The 21509-nt window shown below is 43.2% G+C and overlaps 2 protein-coding genes across 3 annotated transcripts in view; one reads left to right on the forward strand and one right to left on the reverse strand.

Annotated features, from left to right (window-relative positions):
* Positions 1 to 937: 937 nt before the first annotated feature.
* On the reverse strand, positions 938 to 19281 carry LOC106805301 (mitochondrial inner membrane protease subunit 1-like). 2 transcript variants are annotated; one of them, XM_014806841.1, is made up of 6 exons: positions 19185 to 19281; positions 4684 to 4839; positions 4100 to 4188; positions 3507 to 3615; positions 2987 to 3097; positions 938 to 2495 (listed from the first exon to the last, which is right to left on the reverse strand). In XM_014806841.1, the coding sequence occupies exons 2-6, from the start codon at positions 4801 to 4803 to the stop codon at positions 2451 to 2453; spliced, it is 474 nt and encodes a 157-aa protein (XP_014662327.1). In that variant the 5' UTR covers positions 4804 to 4839; positions 19185 to 19281; the 3' UTR covers positions 938 to 2450. The 2 variants fall into 2 exon arrangements, with proteins under 2 accessions (XP_014662327.1, XP_014662326.1); XM_014806840.1 differs by lacking the exon at positions 19185 to 19281 and adding an exon at positions 8995 to 9099.
* A 91-nt stretch (positions 19282 to 19372) lies between these two features.
* Positions 19373 to 21509, forward strand: part of LOC106805285 (trafficking protein particle complex subunit 11-like) — a 17304-nt gene continuing 15167 nt past the window's right edge. Inside the window, exons 1-3 of the mRNA XM_014806823.1 lie at positions 19373 to 19632; positions 19925 to 19986; positions 21146 to 21315. Coding sequence (XP_014662309.1) covers positions 19497 to 19632; positions 19925 to 19986; positions 21146 to 21315 — 368 coding nt within the window. The 5' untranslated portion in view covers positions 19373 to 19496. The remainder of the gene's footprint in view (positions 19633 to 19924; positions 19987 to 21145; positions 21316 to 21509) is intronic.

Below are 21509 nucleotides of genomic sequence, written 5' to 3' on the forward strand. Positions count from 1 at the left end.
TCCATTTATCCATCCATCCATCCATCCATCCATCCATTTATCCATCCATTTATCCATCCATTTATCCATCCATCCACCCATCCATCCATCCATCCATCCACCCATCCATCCATCCATTCTCCGTTAGCAGCAACTGTCCGAGACAGCTTCGAAAGAGCTTTTATGTTTTGTAAGAAAACCAAAGGCATACGTTTCATTGTGAATTTGTGTTGTCGTCGGTGATGAACTATTGTAGACATAGATGATACTTGTGCTTGTGCATGTAGATGTAATATACAGTAACTATAGGCGTACATGAGATTTTATGTATGCACGTGCGTCTCGTGTGAGCGTGCGTGCGTGAGTGCGTGGGTGCAAGTGACTGTGTTAGAGTGTGTGATCGCGAGTGTGTGTGAGTGCGTGTGAGTGTGCGTGATTACGCGCAAGTCGGATACATGTGGGACAGTATTATAACAGCAATATATAAACACCTGCACTTATCCATCCATCGGGAACATTACAAAAACGTTTAAATTCGGCATCTCTCATTACGATAATGCGTAATTAATTACATTAAGCTACGTTATGCACTATTCGAAACGTTCTAACCTCAGGTGTGTGAAGGGCAAAACAATCGTCACACTGATACACGATTTTTAATATGAAGTAATTACGTATAAGTGTGTGTACATACGCTACACTCTGTGGTGATAGCATGCACGGACGTTCTAATTGTTCTTTATAATCATCGTGAATACGTGGATGTCGTGTTAAGATATGTTTTTAATTCATTTTAAATATAGTTAATAACCAACAGGATACATATTTACCAGTGATTGCGATGCCGAGTATTATTGTCGACCAAAGACGTATAAGACTTTTTGTATATAACATAAATCTGAGCCATTATTGTAGCTTCAAGTTCCGACAGGTGTAACATAAGAAACAATCATGATAGTAATATATTATAACAATTATTTATTCTAAAAGTTCGTAAAAGTGTGCGTTTCATATCAAAGGTTTGCTCAAACGTTCACTTGTTTTAGAAGTTACCCGAGTTGTACCATTCGTTTCACATCCTGTCAATAAAAACTTAAAACACATAATCTTTGCTCGCTTTCACTGTTGCACTTGACTCTTAGTTACAGCAACCATGAAACAGTATTGAGTTTTACCACTGGAAACACAAGTTTGGCAAAGCCCCAATCTTTAGCTCAACATTTCTGAGCCGTGAATGGATGATGTATTTCACCTGAACACTGTGTGGTATATTTCACTATATTTATAGCTATATTTCACGTCTTGTGTTCAAACGGCAATATCTGAAATGTTGATGCCAACCGTTTTTGGATTGGTAAACTAAAGCATGCTTGATGATTTGGCTATCTCGAGGTGCACCATAGACTTTGCCCAAAATTCTTATCCAGGGTCTGCCCATATACTGTAACATCCCGTGTCACGATAACCTAGTGTGATGTATTCACATAGATTTATTGTGAAATAATAAGTATAACAAACACAACTGACAATTCAGTGTCATCATTTCTCCGGTCCTTCGCTATTCCGCCGCTCTATCCTCCGGAGATAACAACTAGCGCCATCTAGTATGGACAATATTAATATCATGAAACAATACATTACACCTAGGTTGCCAAAATTTAACGCCAACGTATAATTTGTATATTATTACCACAAAATATGGGACAATGCTTACTTGATAAAAAATAAATGGTAAATTTTGTGCACTAAACTCAGGATATGAAATACAAATTCCTTCTTACAAAATTTTCAAAAAACGACCGGGGATTTCTACTGAAAAAGTTGCATGTTCAACTGCCTCAGAATGCATCTCTAATTATATCATTGAAGTCAATGGGCACACTGGATTCACGTTACGGAATTTCGCGTTACACACGTCTTTTCTAGAATAAATTACTTCAGAGCGTTACTGCACCAAACTCCAAGGTACTCACACAGACACGGGTCTAATTGAAGTTATTATCCTGCCCAAATCGTCAATATATACACCAAGCATATCCAAACAGGTCTACCCCATGTTCTGCTAGCAGGGTTTATCCTAATGTGCAAACAAAAGCATCCCTTAGGTTGACAATAATGTTTACCCACCCTGAAAGGCAACAACACTGAAGTAGAAGCGAAGTCTATGCCAAACTCTCTGACACCAACAAACATTCTCGTGACACGACATGGATGAGTAAGAACGAGGCAGTACTCGTGCACATATCTTCGGGACAGCATGCGGGACAGCACGACTTCTTTCGCTCGCATCACGGCACGGCTGGCTATATATATTGCCTTCTCTCGAATCACCGCGGTGATATCCGACGACAGCTCTCATCGTGCCGCGGGGCGCGCTATCGCACACGCTCGTCACCACGGAGATTCCAATGCCGGCGGGGTTTGTACGCGGACCTGCCACTCAGAATCACGTACCACGTTCGCGCCGGGGTCTACTGTCGTGCAGATAGCCATCCAGCATCCCGCAATGGCCACACCTGCAAGACCAGTGAAGCAGGGAAGCTATTCGGTAAAAAATTCGATCGGAACGATCGTGGGTAAAACAGAAGGCATGCCCCCATCACTGTTGCTCTTACTTAGTAGAATGTAGTAGTAGTAATAGTAGTAATAGTAGTAGTAGTAGTAGTATAGTAGTAGTAGTAGCCGTAGCAGTAGCAGCAGCAGCAGCAGCAGCAGCAGCAGCAGCAGCAGCAGCAGCAGCAGCAGTAGAAAGTAGTAGTAGTATTACATATAGACATATGAAATGCATTCTCGAGAATGAGAGAGAGAGAGAGAGTTCCCTGCGAACGAGCGCATGACGAGAAACGCACAGAATACGATATGCTACACAGTACTTATGAGTTACCGCAATTTCAATTCGATTATTATTGGTAAACTTATGAAATTTAAAGGAGTAAACTCGTCTAAATTAAAATAATTTAGGTTTTCCTATTCTTAGATGTAAATAGACATGCTGGTGGATTCTTGCCTTGCATATAACTCTTCCTCGCAGGAGAGCCTCTGGAACAGGGCCATAACTTCTGGAATCGGTCGAGTTATTATGGTTGTCACCTTCCAACCAGACGTGTCCCCTTGGTACCTGAAAGAAACATCATATAAGACACATTATAAAGCAGTCAGTTAAAGTAAATGACAATATAAACCTTATTCGAGTATTGCATTGCAATACCTTGCAATAAAAGTACCATCGCGTATATGTTTACCTATTGATATATAGCTAACAACAATCAATGAGTGTTAGGTAACTAAACTGGAAAATAGGTGTGGCATAATTAAAACTCCACTAAACTCAAAAAGATCCATAATCTGCTCACCTTTAACATTATCGGCAAGGAATATTTAGTGAACAATAATTTAAATAACGATGCTTGAATAAATCATAAGATAACAGCAGCAATGAGGGGTGCACAGCACTTTGTGGACATGGGTTTTCGAAATCCTTACCAATTATATTCCTTTACATTATATAGATGATGCCTTCCACTTACATATTCAGTGAAAAAGCCCTTGCTGATTTTGTCCCCTGGAACCGCCACAACCCGCTTGCAGATGTGCTGCCTTGGATCCACTGGGGACCTAGCTATCACAACATCTCCACTGCAGTAAAAAACAGACCATACGTACAATGTGGTGCTGCCACTTATTTAAGTATCTGCGAGAGCACTGTTCCAATAGTTGCAAGTGATCTTACTTGAGGGGTGACGTCAGACACCCCAAATGTATGAGAAAGAGAGAGAGAGATAGAGGGAGGGAGAGGGAGCGAGAAAAGATGGCGAGGGGGAGAAAGAGAAAGATGTAGTTCTAATAAATATTTACTTTGCACTCAGAATATTTGACAAGTGTTTCATTATATAATTATTACATAATAGAAAGATGCACAAATATTTGTGAGGAAATTTCTCTCCCATTTTATGCGTGTACTGTATAGTGCACCATGTTTCTAACCTGTAAGGCTTTTTTGAGTTCCCGACATCTGCCATTTTTTGTTATTTTGTTGCCCGGTTTCACTTTTTAATGTTACTTAATTGTAGAACTATATTTAAAAAAATATTTGCACCCGAAGCACAAACAAACAGTTTACCGTTTGGTCCTATTAAGGGCTGTCGTTATGTGTTCAGTCAAAACAATGTCACTGGTTGTAATGGTTGGTTCCATGGATGGTCCTGAACACTGCAAATAGTAACGGCACAATCACTCAATCAGTTCTAATGCCCAGATATAATCGCACAATATAGCACAGCACCGGCTTTAATACGCAGAAGGCAGAAAGGTTCGATATGATATGACTACTAGGCACTTTAATTTAATTTAATTTTTTTTTTTTTTAGGGTTAGGGTTAGGTGTTTTTTTTTTTAAGTGCCTAGTAGTCATATCCTAAGTGCCTAGTAGTCATATCATATCGCACCTATCTGCCGGGTGCCTTTAATACCAACAGGAATTTAATGGAGCAATTAAGTCTGGTCTTTCGCACATATAAAAACTATACAACTTTGATATCTGTTTCCATTACTTCATAGAAGAGAGGGATGCATGCAATATGAAATTTGTTCAACATGAAATGCGCACATAACTTTTGCATAGGCAGCAAGCATTAACTGGTTACTTAGTCAGTTTGTATTAATGAATCAAACCATCAATGAGGTAATTATATATAGGCATACAAACCAGCACAAAGTCAGCGCCATACTCGAGGGCACAGTGAGCAATGCATCCGTACTGCACCACGCACAGAGCCACAACTCCTCCCTTATACAGGACTCGTCTAAACGTGGCGAAGATTGACATGAGTTACCGTTTACATGAGGTAAACCATGTTCAGAGCTGCAAACAAAGATCAATCATTTACAGGTTGGTCTAGCCATGAATAGTACAATATGATCTGTGTAGAAAGGTTACTTCCACATAATAATGACACAAGTACACTTTAATACTTTGAATAAGTGGTTTTTTCGCATTAACAACATAGTCGATGTTGCACATGCATTAAAACTTTGGTAATTTTCTTTAGTAACTAATTTTCATTTTTGTGCAATAGGCTTCTTCAGCCCTGCTGCCTATAGATGCTATCTACTGGTGAATTTCACATTTATAACATTATTTTGAAGGTCAAAGCAAAGTGCTACACGGGGAGAGCGCTATCATGTTATGTGCTAAACCGATACATCATTCAGTCCTAAGCCGCATTCACACGGAGCGTTCGTCCCCGGTCGGAAAACGATCCGAGACTGACCCGGGTCAAAAACGACATGGAGCGTTGTTGAAGAGAGCGTTCACACGACGCTATGCGAGTTGCCTGATATGCGAGCTGCGAGTTGCGAGCTGAGAAAAAAATACAATGCGTCCAAGCGAACAATCAAGTGAACAATGCGAATTAAACAATCAAACTTGGCTCTCGACACTGGCGACTTTACCGCTGTACTTATTCTGTCCCGGGTCGTGTGCCAGTACGCATTCACACGAAAAAAATAAACCAGCACTCGGGTCGTTTTCGAGACTTACTCGTTCTCGTTACCGAGAAAACGTCCGTGTGAACGCTCGACCCGGGACGCATTTGACACGCATTCGTTTTCGACCCGGATTGTTTCGCTCCGTGTGAACTCGGCGCTAGTCACTTTTCACTTGTCACTAGTTATATGCCATACCTACTAATTGTGCAGCCTGGTCGGGCCAACTTTATTATTACAGTTAAAAGTCCAAAAATCCAGACTGCTCATGTATTGGGTCGGTCCGTATTTTCGGATTTTCCGGATCATCAGGGGGTACTTTTAAAATTCAAATTTAAGGAAGAAAAAGAAGAGATTAAGAGGTAAATTTTGATAGTTTATTCATTAGCAAATACAGCATGCTTCATTTATCAAAACGAGCAGTTTTAAAGAAAAATAAAGTCAACACTTTACAAAAATGTAAACTTTTCACTACAAAAAAAAGCTAAATTTAAGGTTTTAGAGTTTTCGAAAAGTCTGGGTTCTCGGGTGGTCCGGATTTATGGCATCCGAATTTTTGGACTTCTACTGTATATGAAAAAAACATACATAATACAGCATGAGCTTTGCAGATGAGTGGGATCAAGGATAGTCTGGGACCCCACAAACGTGTTTTCGCATATGCGCTGAAGTCTAAACTGATCAGGGGTGCTAAACTAGTAGGGTTGGACCCAAACCGACCAGGCTCTCCGACTAGTGTTAAGCGAGATGGGAACTTGTGGCTAGGTTGGACCCAAAGAGCTACATTATATATAGTCAATATATATAATATTAGTTATTACATCAGCTCTTGTCAGTCTTCAACTTAAAGTTGATAATAATATTAATAATAATCCGTCCGTCCGTCCGTCCGTCCATCTATCCATCCATCCATCCATCCATCCATGCATGCATTCAAAATTCTAACCAAAAAAGCCCAATCTATGGTGCTTATACGCCTTGTTTTATTATTGTTATTATTTCATTCATCTGAATTTTCAGGGGCGAAAATCAGCTGCGCCAACAATGGCTGTACGGGCATACTGGCACTGGAGGTTTTCTTTACGTGTACCGAAGTAACGACGGCCATAGGGACAACAACGGGGACAACAATAACGTGCACACCAACCATTCCCTCTTAAATATTTTCCTCATTGCGTATGTTCGTGATGTGACAAAATGTAGAGCCGCAATTATGCATAACGTGATGCGATCCACTTAGAAATAAAGGAAGATGGTGGAAAATTTATATTGGATATTATCAGCCATAACAAATATAGGATACTAAGAAGACGAAAACTCAGACCGAAAACGTTACGTTTACACACAGTTTATACAGCGCTGAGTTCGCAACGTTACTTGTTTATCCCGAATGACCTTTGACATTTCCCATGGTTCGTTGCGCGAGAGATACCGAACTCGATCGCTTATAAGCGAGTTCGGCATTACAACTGCGCATGCGCGAGTTTGCCCAGGTCATGGGTCATTCGGGATTAACAATAGGTTCCCGCCAGCTGAGCATACATTACGATCGATGTTTTTGACCGGCGTTTCATACGTACTTTCTAGTTTTGCTTTTGATTTCCAACAGTATGTCAGTACTGAACTATACATTTAGTTTGTAAAGGCCCAGTGTAACGCTTATACCAACAGCATTCTTTAACACCTATTCATCCGTTTATCATTTATTTATCATCGACGAACTTTGACGCTGACCATAGACAAAAGATTGACTATAATACAAAAGAAAATGAACAAAATGAACTCCTGTGGCTATTTCCCTCTATAGTAGTTATTGCAAGTAGTCATTAGTAATTCGATATGAGACGGTATTTGTAAGTTTTAACAAAGTTGAAAAGGTTAAGCATTTTTAGTTTATGGGTGAGGGAAGCCCAAAGTTTCACACCTCGATATTTTAGTGTTTTTAATCCCATGGATGTAGAAAAACGGGGAAGATAGATTTTAAAACATTAATATATCTAACTGATATCAGAAATCGGGCGATACATTGGCTCCATTCTCGATCATCATCGTTCATGACTTTGCGCTGCGCAGGGCAATGATCAGCGGGCGTGAGGCCGAGCTCGGGTTCACCGAAGGTCGCAAGAAGGTTGCGAGTAGGTCGCGCCGTTACCCAAAGGTGGTATACAGACGGACCTGCTTTACCCAAATGTGATATACAGACGGACCTGGACTTTGCGAATGACATTGCGCTGATGTCTGACGAGGTACAACAGGCACAGGAACTACTAGCCTGTGTGGAAGAGGAGTGCAAAGCAGTGGGGCTGCATAAGTTTGAACACCAAGAAGACAGAGCACATCTGCTACAACATGGCAGAGCACATTCCCTGAAAACAATGGAGGGTAGGGAGCTGAAGGAAGTCAATTAATTAGGACTTTAAACATATCACGGTTCATGGGTCAACTCTACGGAAAACAACATCAAAACCAGGAAAGCAAAAGCATGGAATGCCCTTAATGGCATGAAGATCTGGAGTTGAAACATATCACGCGATATAAAAATCTCGTTCTTCCTGGCCACAGTAGAGTCTATCCTCCTCTACGGATGCGAGGAATGGACCCTAACACCTGTAACTGAAAGTTCCTTGAATGGCTGCTACACCCGAATGCTGCGACCAGTCCTAGGCATCTTCTGGCAGGACCGCATAACCAACATCGTCTTATATGGTGGACTGCCACGGGTCGGTGACAATGTTAGCGCAATGAGGAGTATGAAGCTGGCAGCCCACTGCTACAGGCACTCAGAACACATGCGTCTAAACAGAGGAATTGCTCCGACTGTGAGAATTTGTGACGTTTCGTTTAACCGGTCATAGCCGCGCGTGTATTAGCCCATGAGCGATACCGCGCGTGCATATTTGTTAATTAATTAGACTAATCGTGCTTCAATAGACTCAAAATTCACAGAGATTAAGGCTAAGACGTGTCTATAACAGCTAGAATTTATAGAAATGTAATTCAAATCGTTCGCTCCATACGATAGTTAGTACATGTTCCTACGGGTCATAGCATAATAGCGTATGCGGCGGGATTGGGCGGGGTCTATTTTTATCCTCCAATCACAGGTCGAACTCGGATCAATTCCCGTTTAGACGCATATGTCCCAGAACTCCTTGCCCATAGACTGATAGAGCTGTTCTCTGGGAGCCTTCCCATGGACACAGAGCCAGGGTGGGGACGCCAGGGCAGGGAGAACATACCTTGACAATATAAAGAAGGATGCGGGGGTGGATACGACTAGCGAGCTGGCGGACCTAATCGGCTAATGCGGGATCAGGGGTTTGCTGTTGTGCAGTTGTGGTTGCAGTTGTGGTTCCAGCTGCAGTTGTGATGATACGGTTCAAGGATAGAGAACATGGGTCCCATTGAGACTTGTGTCATTTTCGTAAATGAAAATGTGGAGGTAGACCCTCTAAAATCGACAGAACTGACAGCGCGACCGCAGGCATTAACGTAGGGCGTAGGACGTAGGGCGCAAATCCACTTTAGGCACCTTAGGTATCACGAAGTGATGCACAGATTTCTGTATATCATCAACTGATGCACAGACTTTCCGGACAGACTCCAGGAATGATGAACAAATGTTTACCTGCCCACATAGTCAGGCGCCACCTATCGGACAAAAATACTACTATTATACCACTAAAAATTATGTTATGTGTATTTTTATGTATACTGCAACGTGTATTCATGTTTTTAGTATAAATAAACCGATGAGATAAAATTGACCAGATTCTGAGAATCTTTGAATTTTGATTAAATCTGTGGAAACTTGAACTATTAATACAGTCGCGTTCAGTTTTGATCGGTGATGCAGTTGAATTATCATCATTGCAGTGATCAACTATGATCTATACGGTAGTGATCAACTATGATCTATACGGTAGTGATCAACTATGATCTATACGGTAGTGATCAACTATGATCTATATAATTGGAATATAGAGAATATATTGTATAGTAAAAATGGATTTCAGTTGTTTTTTGGTAATAGTTACAAAATATTGCCGGCAGTGAGTTTGTGTTAAATTTGAACATGAATTTGGCCAATTCCAAGAGATATATTATGTTATGTTTTAATAAGTTATGTTTGAGATAAAGTGGAGAGGCTCGAGACCATTTAGTAGCAAAATTAATCAGTTTGATATTTGATATCTTATTCTGTTGTGTTATTACTGGTTTGAGCTCAGATTTTGAAGCAGATCCCCAACTGAGGATAGCATATTGTAAGTAAGAATAAGCAAGTGCGTAATATACTGTTAATAAAGACTGAGTGTCAACATAATATCTTGGTTAGATTATGTCAGCTGTTTTAGATAGTTTGCTTGATACGCTATTGATATGCGGATTTCAGTTAAGTTTGTTATCAATAAAGATACCGAGGTATTTGATTGAAGTGGTTTGTTCTAGGGTATGGGATCTGATTTCGATTTTAAAATTATTAACGCTATGTTTCTTATTAGAAATTATCATGTATTTCGTTTTTGTATAATTAATCAATAGCTAGTTAGCAGCCATCCACTCATCAATACGGTTAATCTCATGATTTACAAGGGTGTTTAAGCTCGTGATGTTGTTGCTAGAAATAAAGATATAGGTTGGTGTCATTTGCAAAAAGTCTTGATTTAGGAAGATCATTAATATATATTAGAAATAATAGAGGTCCGAGTGTTGATCCCTGATAGTTACACCTCCACCTCCAGATATTTATCCCTCCACAGTTAATATTTAGGTGTGATGATGAAAATGTATCTAGATTTGTAGTTTCTAAATAGTTTCAGAGAATTTCCTCGTATACCATAATGGTTCATTTTATAAAGAAGAGTCGTGCTGCACTGTGTCAAATGCTTTTGAAAGATCAAGAAAAATTGCACATGTATATATTTGCCATCGTCAATTGCTGAGAGGAGATTGTCATAGATATTAGAGATAGCCAGTGACGTAGAATGATTTTTTCTAAATCCAAACTGGTTAGGTGTTAATACATTACAGTGTTGCAAGAATTTAATTAGTCTGTTGTAAAGTAGTTTTTCAAATATTTTTGCAAAAGGTGATAAGAGCGAGATAGACCTGTCTATAGTTGGATGGAATATTAGGCGAGTCTGTTTTATATATGAGAATGATTTTTGCTATTTTAAGGCAGGAAGGAAAAATACCTTCCTCCATGCATCTGTTGAATATTTTAGTCAGTTAATCCGGTATAATAACTGTGCTGCTCAGCTTAAGATTAGTGGGTGTGTTATCATAAGCATTTGCCTTGTTTGAATCCATTTTAGTAATTACTTCCTTAATTTCATTTTCTGTGATAGGAAATAAAAACATCGATTCAGGATTAGTATTGCCCAGATAGCTAGAGACAGGCTTATTTACAATAGGTATTTTAGCTGCTAGATTATCACCGACATTACGAAAGTGTTCATTGAATGTATTGCAAATTTGAGTTGGGTTAATTACTGACAATTGAATTGTCACTTCTTATAAGAAACTCAGGAGCAACTCGTCTTTTATCTTTTATTTTAACAATTTTATTTATTGTCTGCCACGTCTTTCTCATGTTTGTTTTGTATTTAATGATTATGGTATTAAAGTAATTTTTTGGCAGCTGTCTTTAAGTGAGTTAGCTAATTATTATTATATTGTTTGTATAAGCTTCTGAGCACCTCCACTATTAGATAGGAAATGAGTTGTGAACATTCTGTTTTTAGTGTGAATTGATTTTGTAAGCCATGGATTGTTCGTCCGCTTAGTTTTTTTTCTTGTTAATATTCTCGCTGGGGCATATTTATCGATAGTGTGGTTTACAGTAATAAGATTACTCATAGAGGAGTCCAGTTCTTCATTGTAAAAATAGATTCCCTCACTATCATTTTGCAGATCAGATAAGAATGCTGTGTAGTCTATATGTGCAGTGTCTTTCCGTTTAATTTTTTGATAAGATTTGTGTATGTTGGTATTCTTAATTAGTGCAAATATCGGAAGGTGATCAGATAGATCGCATTGAACGGCTTTGTGATTATTTTTGCAGGTTTTGTTACAGTATGGGCATGGATATAATATGATATTAATAAATGCACATGTTGTTAACGGTGATCAGTAATCCAATTGTCACAATATATATACATCCAATATATATACACTGTCACGATAGAGGGTTGCATCTGACTTGCATGCGTGTGTGTGCACGTACACGTGCGTGCATGCGTGCGTGTGCACGTACACGTGCGGGCATGCGTGCGTGCGTGTGTGTGTGCGTGCGTGCGTGTGCAGGTACACGTGTATGCATTAGTGCGTTGGTGCGTGCGTGCGTGTGCACGTACAACTGCGCGCATGCATGCGTGCGTGCGTGTGTATGTAAACGTGCGTGCGTGTGTGTGTGCGTGTGCACGTATACGTGCGTGCGTACCCATGTGCGTGCGTGCGTGCGTGTGTGCGCGCGTGTGCATGTGCACGTAGACGTGCGTGCATGCGTGCGTGCTTGCGTGTGCACGTACACGTGCGTGCATGAGTGTGTGCGTGCGTGCGTGTGTACGTACACGTGCGTTCGTGTGTGTGTGCACGTACACGTGCGTGCGTGCATGCGTGTGTGCGCGCGTGTGCAGGTACACGTTTGTGCGTGCGTGCGTGTGTGCGTGTGCAGGTACACGTGTGTGCATGTGTGCGTGCGTGCGTGTGTACGTGCGTGTGTGTGTGCAGGTACACGTGCGTGCGTGCATGCATGTGCAAGTAGACGTGACAAACACACCAATATTCATACATACGAATAACACATGTTTTACTCTTCACATATATTTCCATTTATTCGTTATTTACACTCTACTGTTCCGCCATATCAGTCATCAAATTCCCATACATCATTCTTCGCTGCCCGTACATTTCCCGATACATAAACTCGTCAAGAACCGCTGGCAACAAAGTCTTCCCGACGCCTTTCATGCGCTTTATCCTGGCCTTCGCCGCACTCCATAAACCTTCAATGGTGTTCGTACACACCTTCTTCTGAAATAAACTCTTTTTTGTGGCATACCGTTTCGTGCCTATACCCCATTTCGCCTAAACACTTGTAACTGGCAAACTCCTCAAAGTAAATGGTACTGCCGACTTTCACATGTCTTTCTATCAGCGGCACCTACGTCGTACGTTTTCTATCCTTGACAATGTACACGACGCATTTCTTTGTGTGTCGCTCTACGATTCCGAAAACCCATTGGTTTGCTGCGGGCGCCTTGCCGCGCTGGTATTTCCCTTTCTTGCGAAATAAACTTTCATCTATTTCGACAAGGTTTTCTCCTTTCGGTAGCAAACTCTCACTGAAAACCACCGGATCACGCTGGAGCCGTTCGGTGCAGATATCGCGGCAGAAATTATACCAATCCGTCACCGTCGTCCTTGCCAGTTCTGGTATCAAGTCTCTCACATGCTTCATTTGCAAATCCATTGCAAACATATAGATCACGGCGAGTATGGTCTTTAAAGGCAGCCGACTCTTCTCGAAGAAGCTGCTTTTACGAATGGTTACTCGACGTCTGCAGTGTACAACCAGACATACGCATTTGCTAGTTGGCCCTGTCATGTAACGTCTGCTGATTGCGTATTTACTATCGCGGCCGGACTTTCTGAAATGCCGCTGTTGTTCTTGCATTAACTTGTCACCCAACGTGCCATCACCTTGGTGGATTGAAATGTCACATCCAAGGACCAATCAGAAGAAAAGCAGCGCGTGTATTGCTTTAGTAATTAAACAGACATACGCATTTGCTAGTTGGCCCTATTTCTACAGATGTAACGTCTGCTCACTGCGTATTTACTATCGCGGCCGGACTTTCTGAAATGCCGCTGTTCTTCTTCCATTAACTTGTCTAACGAAACTCGATTACAAAAAATCGAAACAAAACAGAATAAATGTATGCGTTCCACCTTCTTTGCTAACAACAAACAAAGTGCTACCCCATACTACAAGCTTCTAGACATTCTAAATCTTGATAATGTTTTTAAACTCAAAATCTTAACTGTTGTACACTTCTACACAAAATCAAGTATGTTAAAACGCATATTCCTGCAGCCTTTATTCATCTAATTCCTTCTGCTTTACAAATACATAATGACAACACTAGGTATGCCGCAAAGGGTCATCTACACCGACCTGCCTCCAGGACTAACTATGGTCTATCTCGATTTAAGTCTCTGGCCTCAATGATATCCGAAAAAATTCCTTCAAATTTCAACCACGCCTCACACTAAATGTAAACATCATTATAAGCTATTCCTTCTAGGCAGCCAGTAATGATCAATTGAATTAAATTAGTCCATGTTATTTAGGACCATTAGAAATTAGTTATATATTATATTCTAATTGCTTTCTTGTTCTTGTTACTTATTACGTATTACATCTATTGTTTTTTTTGTTCTACTGTTGCATATATATGTATATATCTATATCTTTTTGGGTACGTAGACAGCCAGAAATGTTCAATTAAATTAAATTAGTCTATGTTATTTAGGACCATTACAAATGAGTCCAGACGTCGCCGAGTATTTGGAATGCTTGGCTAAGAAGTGCACGTCGAACGCCATGTTTCTCCTGACCGCCTTTGTTGGCTTCATCGCGGGACTCATGCCGACGTGGGTCTTAGTTCGAGGAGCTGCCTTACGTCAACCTCTCACCTCATTCCTTATCATCGTCGACCCAAAAGGAAGCGGGAAGACGCAAGCCATGAATACCGTCGTTGTAGCTGAAACCCACGAGATTGCGAAGGAGCGCTACGAATCTCTCATCTTCAACATGGGCACGAAAGAGGGCTTATTGAATCAAGTAAGTCGCCTCCCATGTCACCATACACTAGTAGCAGGCGACGAGTTTTGGGCTTATCTCGGCGGCCTCCTGCACCGTCAGGCGACCCAAGCTTCCGGAGAGATTCAGCTCCTGGAGCGGATCACCGATCACCCTCAACTCGGCCAACGTCTGCATCGCCGGCTGCATGCAGATGGATCTGTTCCTGCAGGCGCTGCAACAAGCATGCAAGGGAGACGGCTTTCTCCACCGATTTCTTCTGGTATCCCCATGCCAGTGCTGCCAATGCCGCAAGACACTGCAGAAGCTGCAGCTCAGTTCACCGCCGCCGGATATCACGAGCCAGCGCGCATCGCCATCAAAGTATACGATTGCCATCATGACATAGAAGACGTCGACGAAATTCAATACAGTTTCTGTCCGGATGCCGAGCAATACCTCACTAACATCATCCCGGCCGCACGTATCAACTTTAACGAGCAGGTGAGCAGCGGTGAACCGGTAACCGATGTCAAAAGCATTGATCGAGCTGATTGTACGGATCGCTGCCATTCTCCACATATTGGACCATTGTGTTCGAGACGAACTCCCCACAGCTATACCAACAACCATCCCCGTCGACAACGTCAAGCGTGCGCAACGACTCGTTCAGTACAGCAACTCGATTTTCAACCTTCTATGGGGTTTCATCGAGGACATGAGCAAAGCTCCTTCTGCTGATGAAGATGCTGCCGACGACGCCGCTATAAAATCCATACTGCTCTTCCCGGGACCAACAGTTCGCATTCGCGAACTCCAGCGCTTCGGTGCTGGGCTCATTCGCACTATGAAGGCAGCAGCTATACGGAAAACATTTGAGGAGATGGAGCGCCAAGCACTTAATTGGCACCTATGAGCGGGGCCGTGCGATCTTGACGAAAGCTGCTCCAATGCATCTACGCATCGACCTCCGGCGTTACAACATCGAGCCGCACCACTATATTTATGCCTATTCCGCAAATATACATGAAGCCACGCGCGCCTATCTTCTGCGCACTGGGGGCATACCATGATTCATGCTCGTGATGTCATACATAATTGACGTGTCAATAAACTGTATGATATCTGTCGTGTGAAAACAATATCAATGTCTTCCTTCTATTCATTGTTTGCCCTGTACTGCTCTGCAACCATGCTCGCACATACAAATTCACATGCATATGCTGACGCAAACACATAAACGCGAATACAACTACAGATGCACATCGAATCACTCAAACACGCTACACCATCAACAATCGACATCAGGTACTTCACTAACCGTACTGTAATAGAGCAGCTGATTCATTCTTGCAATACACGCGAGCCTACTCGCTACTACGTGGGTATATGACAGCAGATCAGGCTCGTCTTTAATTATTTACAAGCATGCCTTTAATTAATTAAATGCGTGTATGTAAAGTTACAAGCATGCACGTAATTAATTAAATTCGTGTATGTAAAGATACATGCATGCTTGTAATTCCAACCAATCAGACAAAGTCTTACAAATAATTAAACGCGTGTAGGTGCAGCCGTAAAGTTACAAGCGTGCACGTAATTCCAACCAATCAGACTCGCGTGTTGGAAAACGCCGGTACCCTGGGTCTTATTCCAGGCCGGGTACAGGAAGATAATTGTTGCTTTAGCGATCTCACGTGCAGAAGTGTGAAGCATGGTTGAGGTGGTGGGAGAAGGAGGAGGAGAAGAGGGAGCATAGCTTGGCTGGAGAAGGAGGGGGGGAAACAAGGTTGGGAAAAAGAAGGGAGTGCGTGGGAGGATTTGAGGGAGAATGGGAGAAGCTCGGCTGGAGAAGAGGAGCGGGAGAACGCTGGTGTGAGAAGCGAGGAGGGTGAGAAGCGTGGGAAAGAAGGGAGCTTGTGTGGAGGATGAGCGGGGAGATGAAGGGAGAGCTGCTTGGAGAAGGAGTGAGGCCGTGAGGGGAGGAAGCTGGTTCAAAGCTTCCTCGCTCTTCCACCAGCTTTCTCCTCCACAGTTCTCCGCTTCTCCCCCTCCTACTTTTCTCCACCAGCTTCTTCCCCTTCTTTCTCCCCTTCCTCCTTCTTCCACCAGGCCTTCTTCCCATCCTCCTTCTCACCAGCTTCTCCCTTCTTCCCCCTCCTCCTCACCAGCTCCCTTCTCTTTCTCCTTCTCCCCTTCCTCCTTCTCACCAGCTTCTCCCCTCCTCTTCTCACCACCTTCTCATTACTCCCTTCCTCTTCCTCCTTCCAGCTTTTCCCCTCCTTTCCTTCGTCCACCAGCTTCTCCCTTCTTCCCTTACTCATTCTCCACAGGCTTCTCCCCCTCTCCTTTCTCCACCACGCTTCTCCCTGTCTCCCCTTCCTCACTTCTCACCAGTCTTCTCCCCCTCCTCCTTCTCCACAGCTTTCTCCCCTCCTTCCTTCTCCACACCTTTTCCCTTCTCCCTCCTCATTCTCCACCAGCTTTCTCCCTCTCCTTCTCCCACCAGCTTCTCTCCTCGTCCCTTCTCACCACCGTTACCATGCTGTTCACACTTCTGCAACGTGAGATCTAATGCCAAATTAATCTCCTTGTTACCGGCCTGATATATGACAAGCGTTTCACCACGCTGAGTCTGATTGGTTGGCATTACGTGCATGTTGTAACCTTTACATTACTACCGGTTTACTTATTTGTTAGACTTTTGTCTGGATTCGGTTGAGAATTACAACGCAGTGCCATTTATCTTTACATACACCGCATTTAATTAATTACGTGCAGCTTCTGTAACTTTACATACACGCCATTTAATAAATTAAAGGAATGCTGTAAATAATTAAGCGAGCCTGGATCTGCTCGCTGCCTACCTCTAAGCGCTCATCCGCTATTCCTGCATCGCCCGCACCGCGACCGTCGCCTTTTTCATATCACTAGCTGACCGCCGCCTACGCCCGCCGGTCCGCCTTAGCTCGACTGTTGATGCCATGTCGTTACCAGGGTGCCACGTCAGTAGCTGTCATGTGTAACGGTGCTTCATATGGCAGAGTTTAGTTATGTTCAGGCACATGTCTTGGTCTTTTTCATGGTTGACGACTGTCAACTAACACATACATGTCGCTCATCCTCGCCCTCTCACGCTACACATTAACCATTTGTTTGGCAATACACAGTGAAATCACACACCCACACAGGAATGTTTTATTGTATGCTATGTACTGGTTGATTGATACGGACTCCTAAATCTGAATATAGATAGATGTGAATGGGTTATAAAACGTAAATGTATATTACGTGCTTCGCATGTTTCCATGTGTCGTCGGACAGGCTAATATTTGCAGTCGTTGTGATCGCTGTACTTCTACGCATGTTTTGCACTCTGTGCGGATCGACGTTAATATTACGTGCTTGTGATGCGGACCCGCTTTGTGACAGAATCGGTGTTCAACGACCCCCCCCACCCGTTACACTGCTACGCATTGCAGACTTCCAAAAAAAAACTGCTTCTGATGAAATTCAACTTGCTACATCTCATAATGGGGAAACTTATGGCCAAATGCTCTGATATTTAACTTCAGTTATTACATGGTTTATTTTCTACTTACATTATGGCGGCTTCACAAATCTCAGACACACAGACACAGAACCAGAGATACACAGAACAACACGAAATGAAAACCTGTTGAAACAAAACGTAAATACAAACAGAACGATAAACAAAACAGCGCCCCCTATTTTCAGTGAATGTTTACTTTTTTTGTGCTTTTTTTTTGTCTTTTTTAGACCGAACAAAACGGTTTTCAACCGAGTATAGTTTAGAAACCGTCCCGTGTACTCCATCGATCTTCTTCTTAAAATTTTGGCGCTATTTGGATCCAAAACTGACGGGAGCTTTCATTACATACATAACAATCATTCGCCAAATTATTTAGTAAGATGCGAAAGAGTATATATATCTATGCAATAATATACATCCGCACTGATTTGTGCCGTCGCTAAGGACTTTATATTCATACGCTGATGCCACTGCGTCTTACACTTCTAAACCTTTACAAGTATATACATGCTATATATTGCCGTTCTCTGGAACAGAAGCGATATATATTTCATATATAAATTCGCATCCCGCAAGTGTCCTGGTACGTCGCCACGCTTTTATATCCATGCATTCAGTCGCAGGTAGTCGCAAGCACTTTGCCACAATTCCCCAAGTAATTATAGGAACTATACGCCGCTTTCTCGGCCAAACATAACGATATATATATCAAATAATATACCCTACTCGCGATCTTCACACATCCACAGAGCCCCCCTCCCCCCCCCCCCCCACCCCCCCCCCCCCCCCCCCCCCCTGTCAAAGCTGTGTGATCGCAGAGGTTTATATACATGCATAGGAAAGTAACGTAGTCGCAGTCGCCAGATCGTCCAGGCCAGAGAGAGAGAGATGAGAGAGGGGGGAGGGGAGGGTGGAGGCTGTGTATAGTGTGTGTATGTGTGTGTATATTGTGCGTATATGTGGTGTATATATGTGGTATCCCGCATTATAATATATATATCCTATATATACCATATATATCATACTATACTATACATGTTGTGGCATATGTGTTATATATGATCTTAGTATTATATATCTGTATTATATATGTATATATATATTATATATGTATATACACATAGTATATATCTACTATATATACTATCTTATATATATCCAAGTCGCATATATAGCAGTGGTACATTAGTGGGCGCCATCTATCGGGCAGAAAAAAATCATCTTTTAATTCTAGGCACCCGATGTTCTCTACTCCTTGGGCCCAATGCTACACTAATCACTCACTGTATATGTTAATAAACACAGCCTCAGTGACATCAATAATAATATAACGCATATTCTATTATCAGAAAATGCCAAATACCTTGTAAAATTTGATACTAGTACACAAATGATAGTGTTCTCTCCACTGATCTCTATGATTATGAATCGCAAAAGATAATTAAAAGATCGATATGTATAGAGCATCAGGCTGGATGTTTCTTCCGTCTACAAAATGAATCGCGCGATCGCAGCGCCATTGATCAGCTTCCGGCGGAACACAGCAAACAAGAAACAGCAACTTCGTGTTTACCTGAGCGAAATATTATTCTGCTCTCACGTGTTTAGAATCCTGTCATGCTTGTTGCCTCAGCGAATACTTATAAATGACATTTATATATGGTTAGAAATCGACATGACGACGTTCGATCTTCCAACAGAACTGACAGCGCGACCGCAGGCATTAATTGTTCTCACGGGGCTCGACGTAGTCCACAATGCTATACATAAGCTAATATGGGATGCTTTCAGCAACAACAGGCGACCAGACACCGCCCCCCCCTCCCCCCCCCCCCCCCCCCCCCCCCCCCCCCCGCGCCCCGCCCCTCCCCCCCCCCCCCCCCCCCCCCCCCCCCCCGCCCCCCCCCCGCCCGCCCCCCCGCTCCCCCCCCCCCCCCCCGCCCCCCCTCCCCCCCCCCCCCCCCCCCCCCCCCCCCCCCCCCCCCCCCCCCCCCCCCCCCGCCCCCCCCCCCCCCCCCCCCCCCCCCCCCCCCCCCCCCCCCTCCCCCCCCCCCCCCCTCCAACCCCCCCCGCCCCACTCCCCCCCCCCCGCCCCCCCACCCCGGGTGCCCATACATTTCAAAGACTTGCCTGGCGATCATGAATACCCAAAACTGAAGCAGAAGGTGCGTACGTTTGCATATATATAATAACGCACTGCACTTTCAGTCAACAAACAAAAAACGCAGTGGCTGGAGGTACGGGTAGCTCTAGTACTATAGCCCGCGGATCGCTGCAACAACAGGCCTGCGGACAGCGATCGCGCGCGCTATAGTACTAGAGCTAGTAGGTACGGTAGCCATCGTTCAGTTGAAGCCCTTCTTTTGGCGTATAGGTTAGGGTTAGGTTTAGGGTTAGGGTTAGGGTTCTAGCTCATCTAAACTCAAATCGTGAATTTATTTCCCAAGGCGTTATTTCGAAATCTGCATGGCGCCACCGCCGCCATCTTTGCCTCGTTAAGTATGAAAGCGAATGGACTCCCGTACCCATAGCCTCGAGACATTAAGATACGGCTACCGTACCCGTAGCCACTGCCAACAAAAAACCAATCTGATACTTGATACAACACCGTGACAGTCAGTGTTTCCCCTGAGCCCTGCATTGACACGAGCGAGGCGGGTCGCCTAGCGCTAATTCTCACCCGCCACACAGAAATTTTTCCAAAACACCGCCTCGTTGTTAAAAATTTCTGTTCTTCCATAGAATTAACAGTGCTTATAATTCACCAAAATAGCTTAGAATTAATGCAGCAAATTGCACCATTTTTCAAAAAATTTCTGTTGTGGTCATGCCCCTGGACCTTCCTAGATGGGCGAGCACCTCACCTGCCGTGCTCGCTTTGCTAGGACCTCGCAATGCGCAAACACAAAATTTACTACCTCACAGACCTTTTTGGCCAGTGGAAACACTGTACAATGACAACGTGAATGTCTACCAATGCCAATGGCAATGTGACTGTCAATGTCACTGACGCTCATAGGGTCTATGTCCCCCAGGGTACTGCCGGAACGTACCCTGGGTACGGTCCGGTATACATGAACGTACCCTGGTCACTATTTGATATGGTTAGGGTTAGGATTAGGGTTAGGGTTAGGGAGTAGGCGTAGGCGACTCCCTACACTCGTCAGTGGAGTAGGCGAGGTACGGTCCGGCATATTAGATAGTACCAGGGTACGTTCCGGCAGTACCCCGGGGGACATAGACCCTCTCAGCGTCACTGACAGCATCCGTGATATTAATATTATGAAATGCGAGTGTGGTCACTGTGCAGTTTTGGCATTGCAGAAAGCGGCGTACGACTGGATTATCCCCAGGGGCATCCTGAAAAGCATCTGGCTTCGCAAACACCTATATGAAATCCCTGCAGTTGTAGTTGTTTTTTTCGAGTTGGACTGGGACGAACATCTCTGGAATGAGAAGCGTATGGAGTGTGCGACACTTGTTGAAGTAATCAGGTGCGTACGTCTTGTGGATGGGGAAGGGACTGTGCAAGCTAATACCTGTGTCTGTTGTTATAGTTCCCATGTCTGGAAATAATTTATTTCTTCAATTTTACTATTAATTTATTCATATACATGCATACTGTTGAGAATATATGCATTATTAATTACCTAAACACAGGTTAAATCAAAAACTAACTTGTTTCAGC

This window comes from Priapulus caudatus, unplaced genomic scaffold (genome assembly GCF_000485595.1).
Source record: "Priapulus caudatus unplaced genomic scaffold, Priapulus_caudatus-5.0.1 Scaffold108, whole genome shotgun sequence".
NCBI classification, from domain to species: Eukaryota; Metazoa; Priapulida; class Priapulimorpha; order Priapulimorphida; family Priapulidae; genus Priapulus; species Priapulus caudatus.

Bases quoted from the DNA above. Each gene is read 5' to 3' on its own strand.
- LOC106805301 (XM_014806841.1), bottom strand. From the start codon at position 4,803: ATGTCAATCTTCGCCACGTTTAGACGAGTCCTGTATAAGGGAGGAGTT. The intron at 3,616-4,099 runs GTAAACTGTTTG...TTTTTACTGCAG, and splicing joins GCCCTTAATAGGACCAAACG to TGGAGATGTTGTGATAGCTA. The intron at 3,098-3,506 runs GTAAGTGGAAGG...TGTTTCTTTCAG, and splicing joins AGGGCTTTTTCACTGAATAT to GTACCAAGGGGACACGTCTG.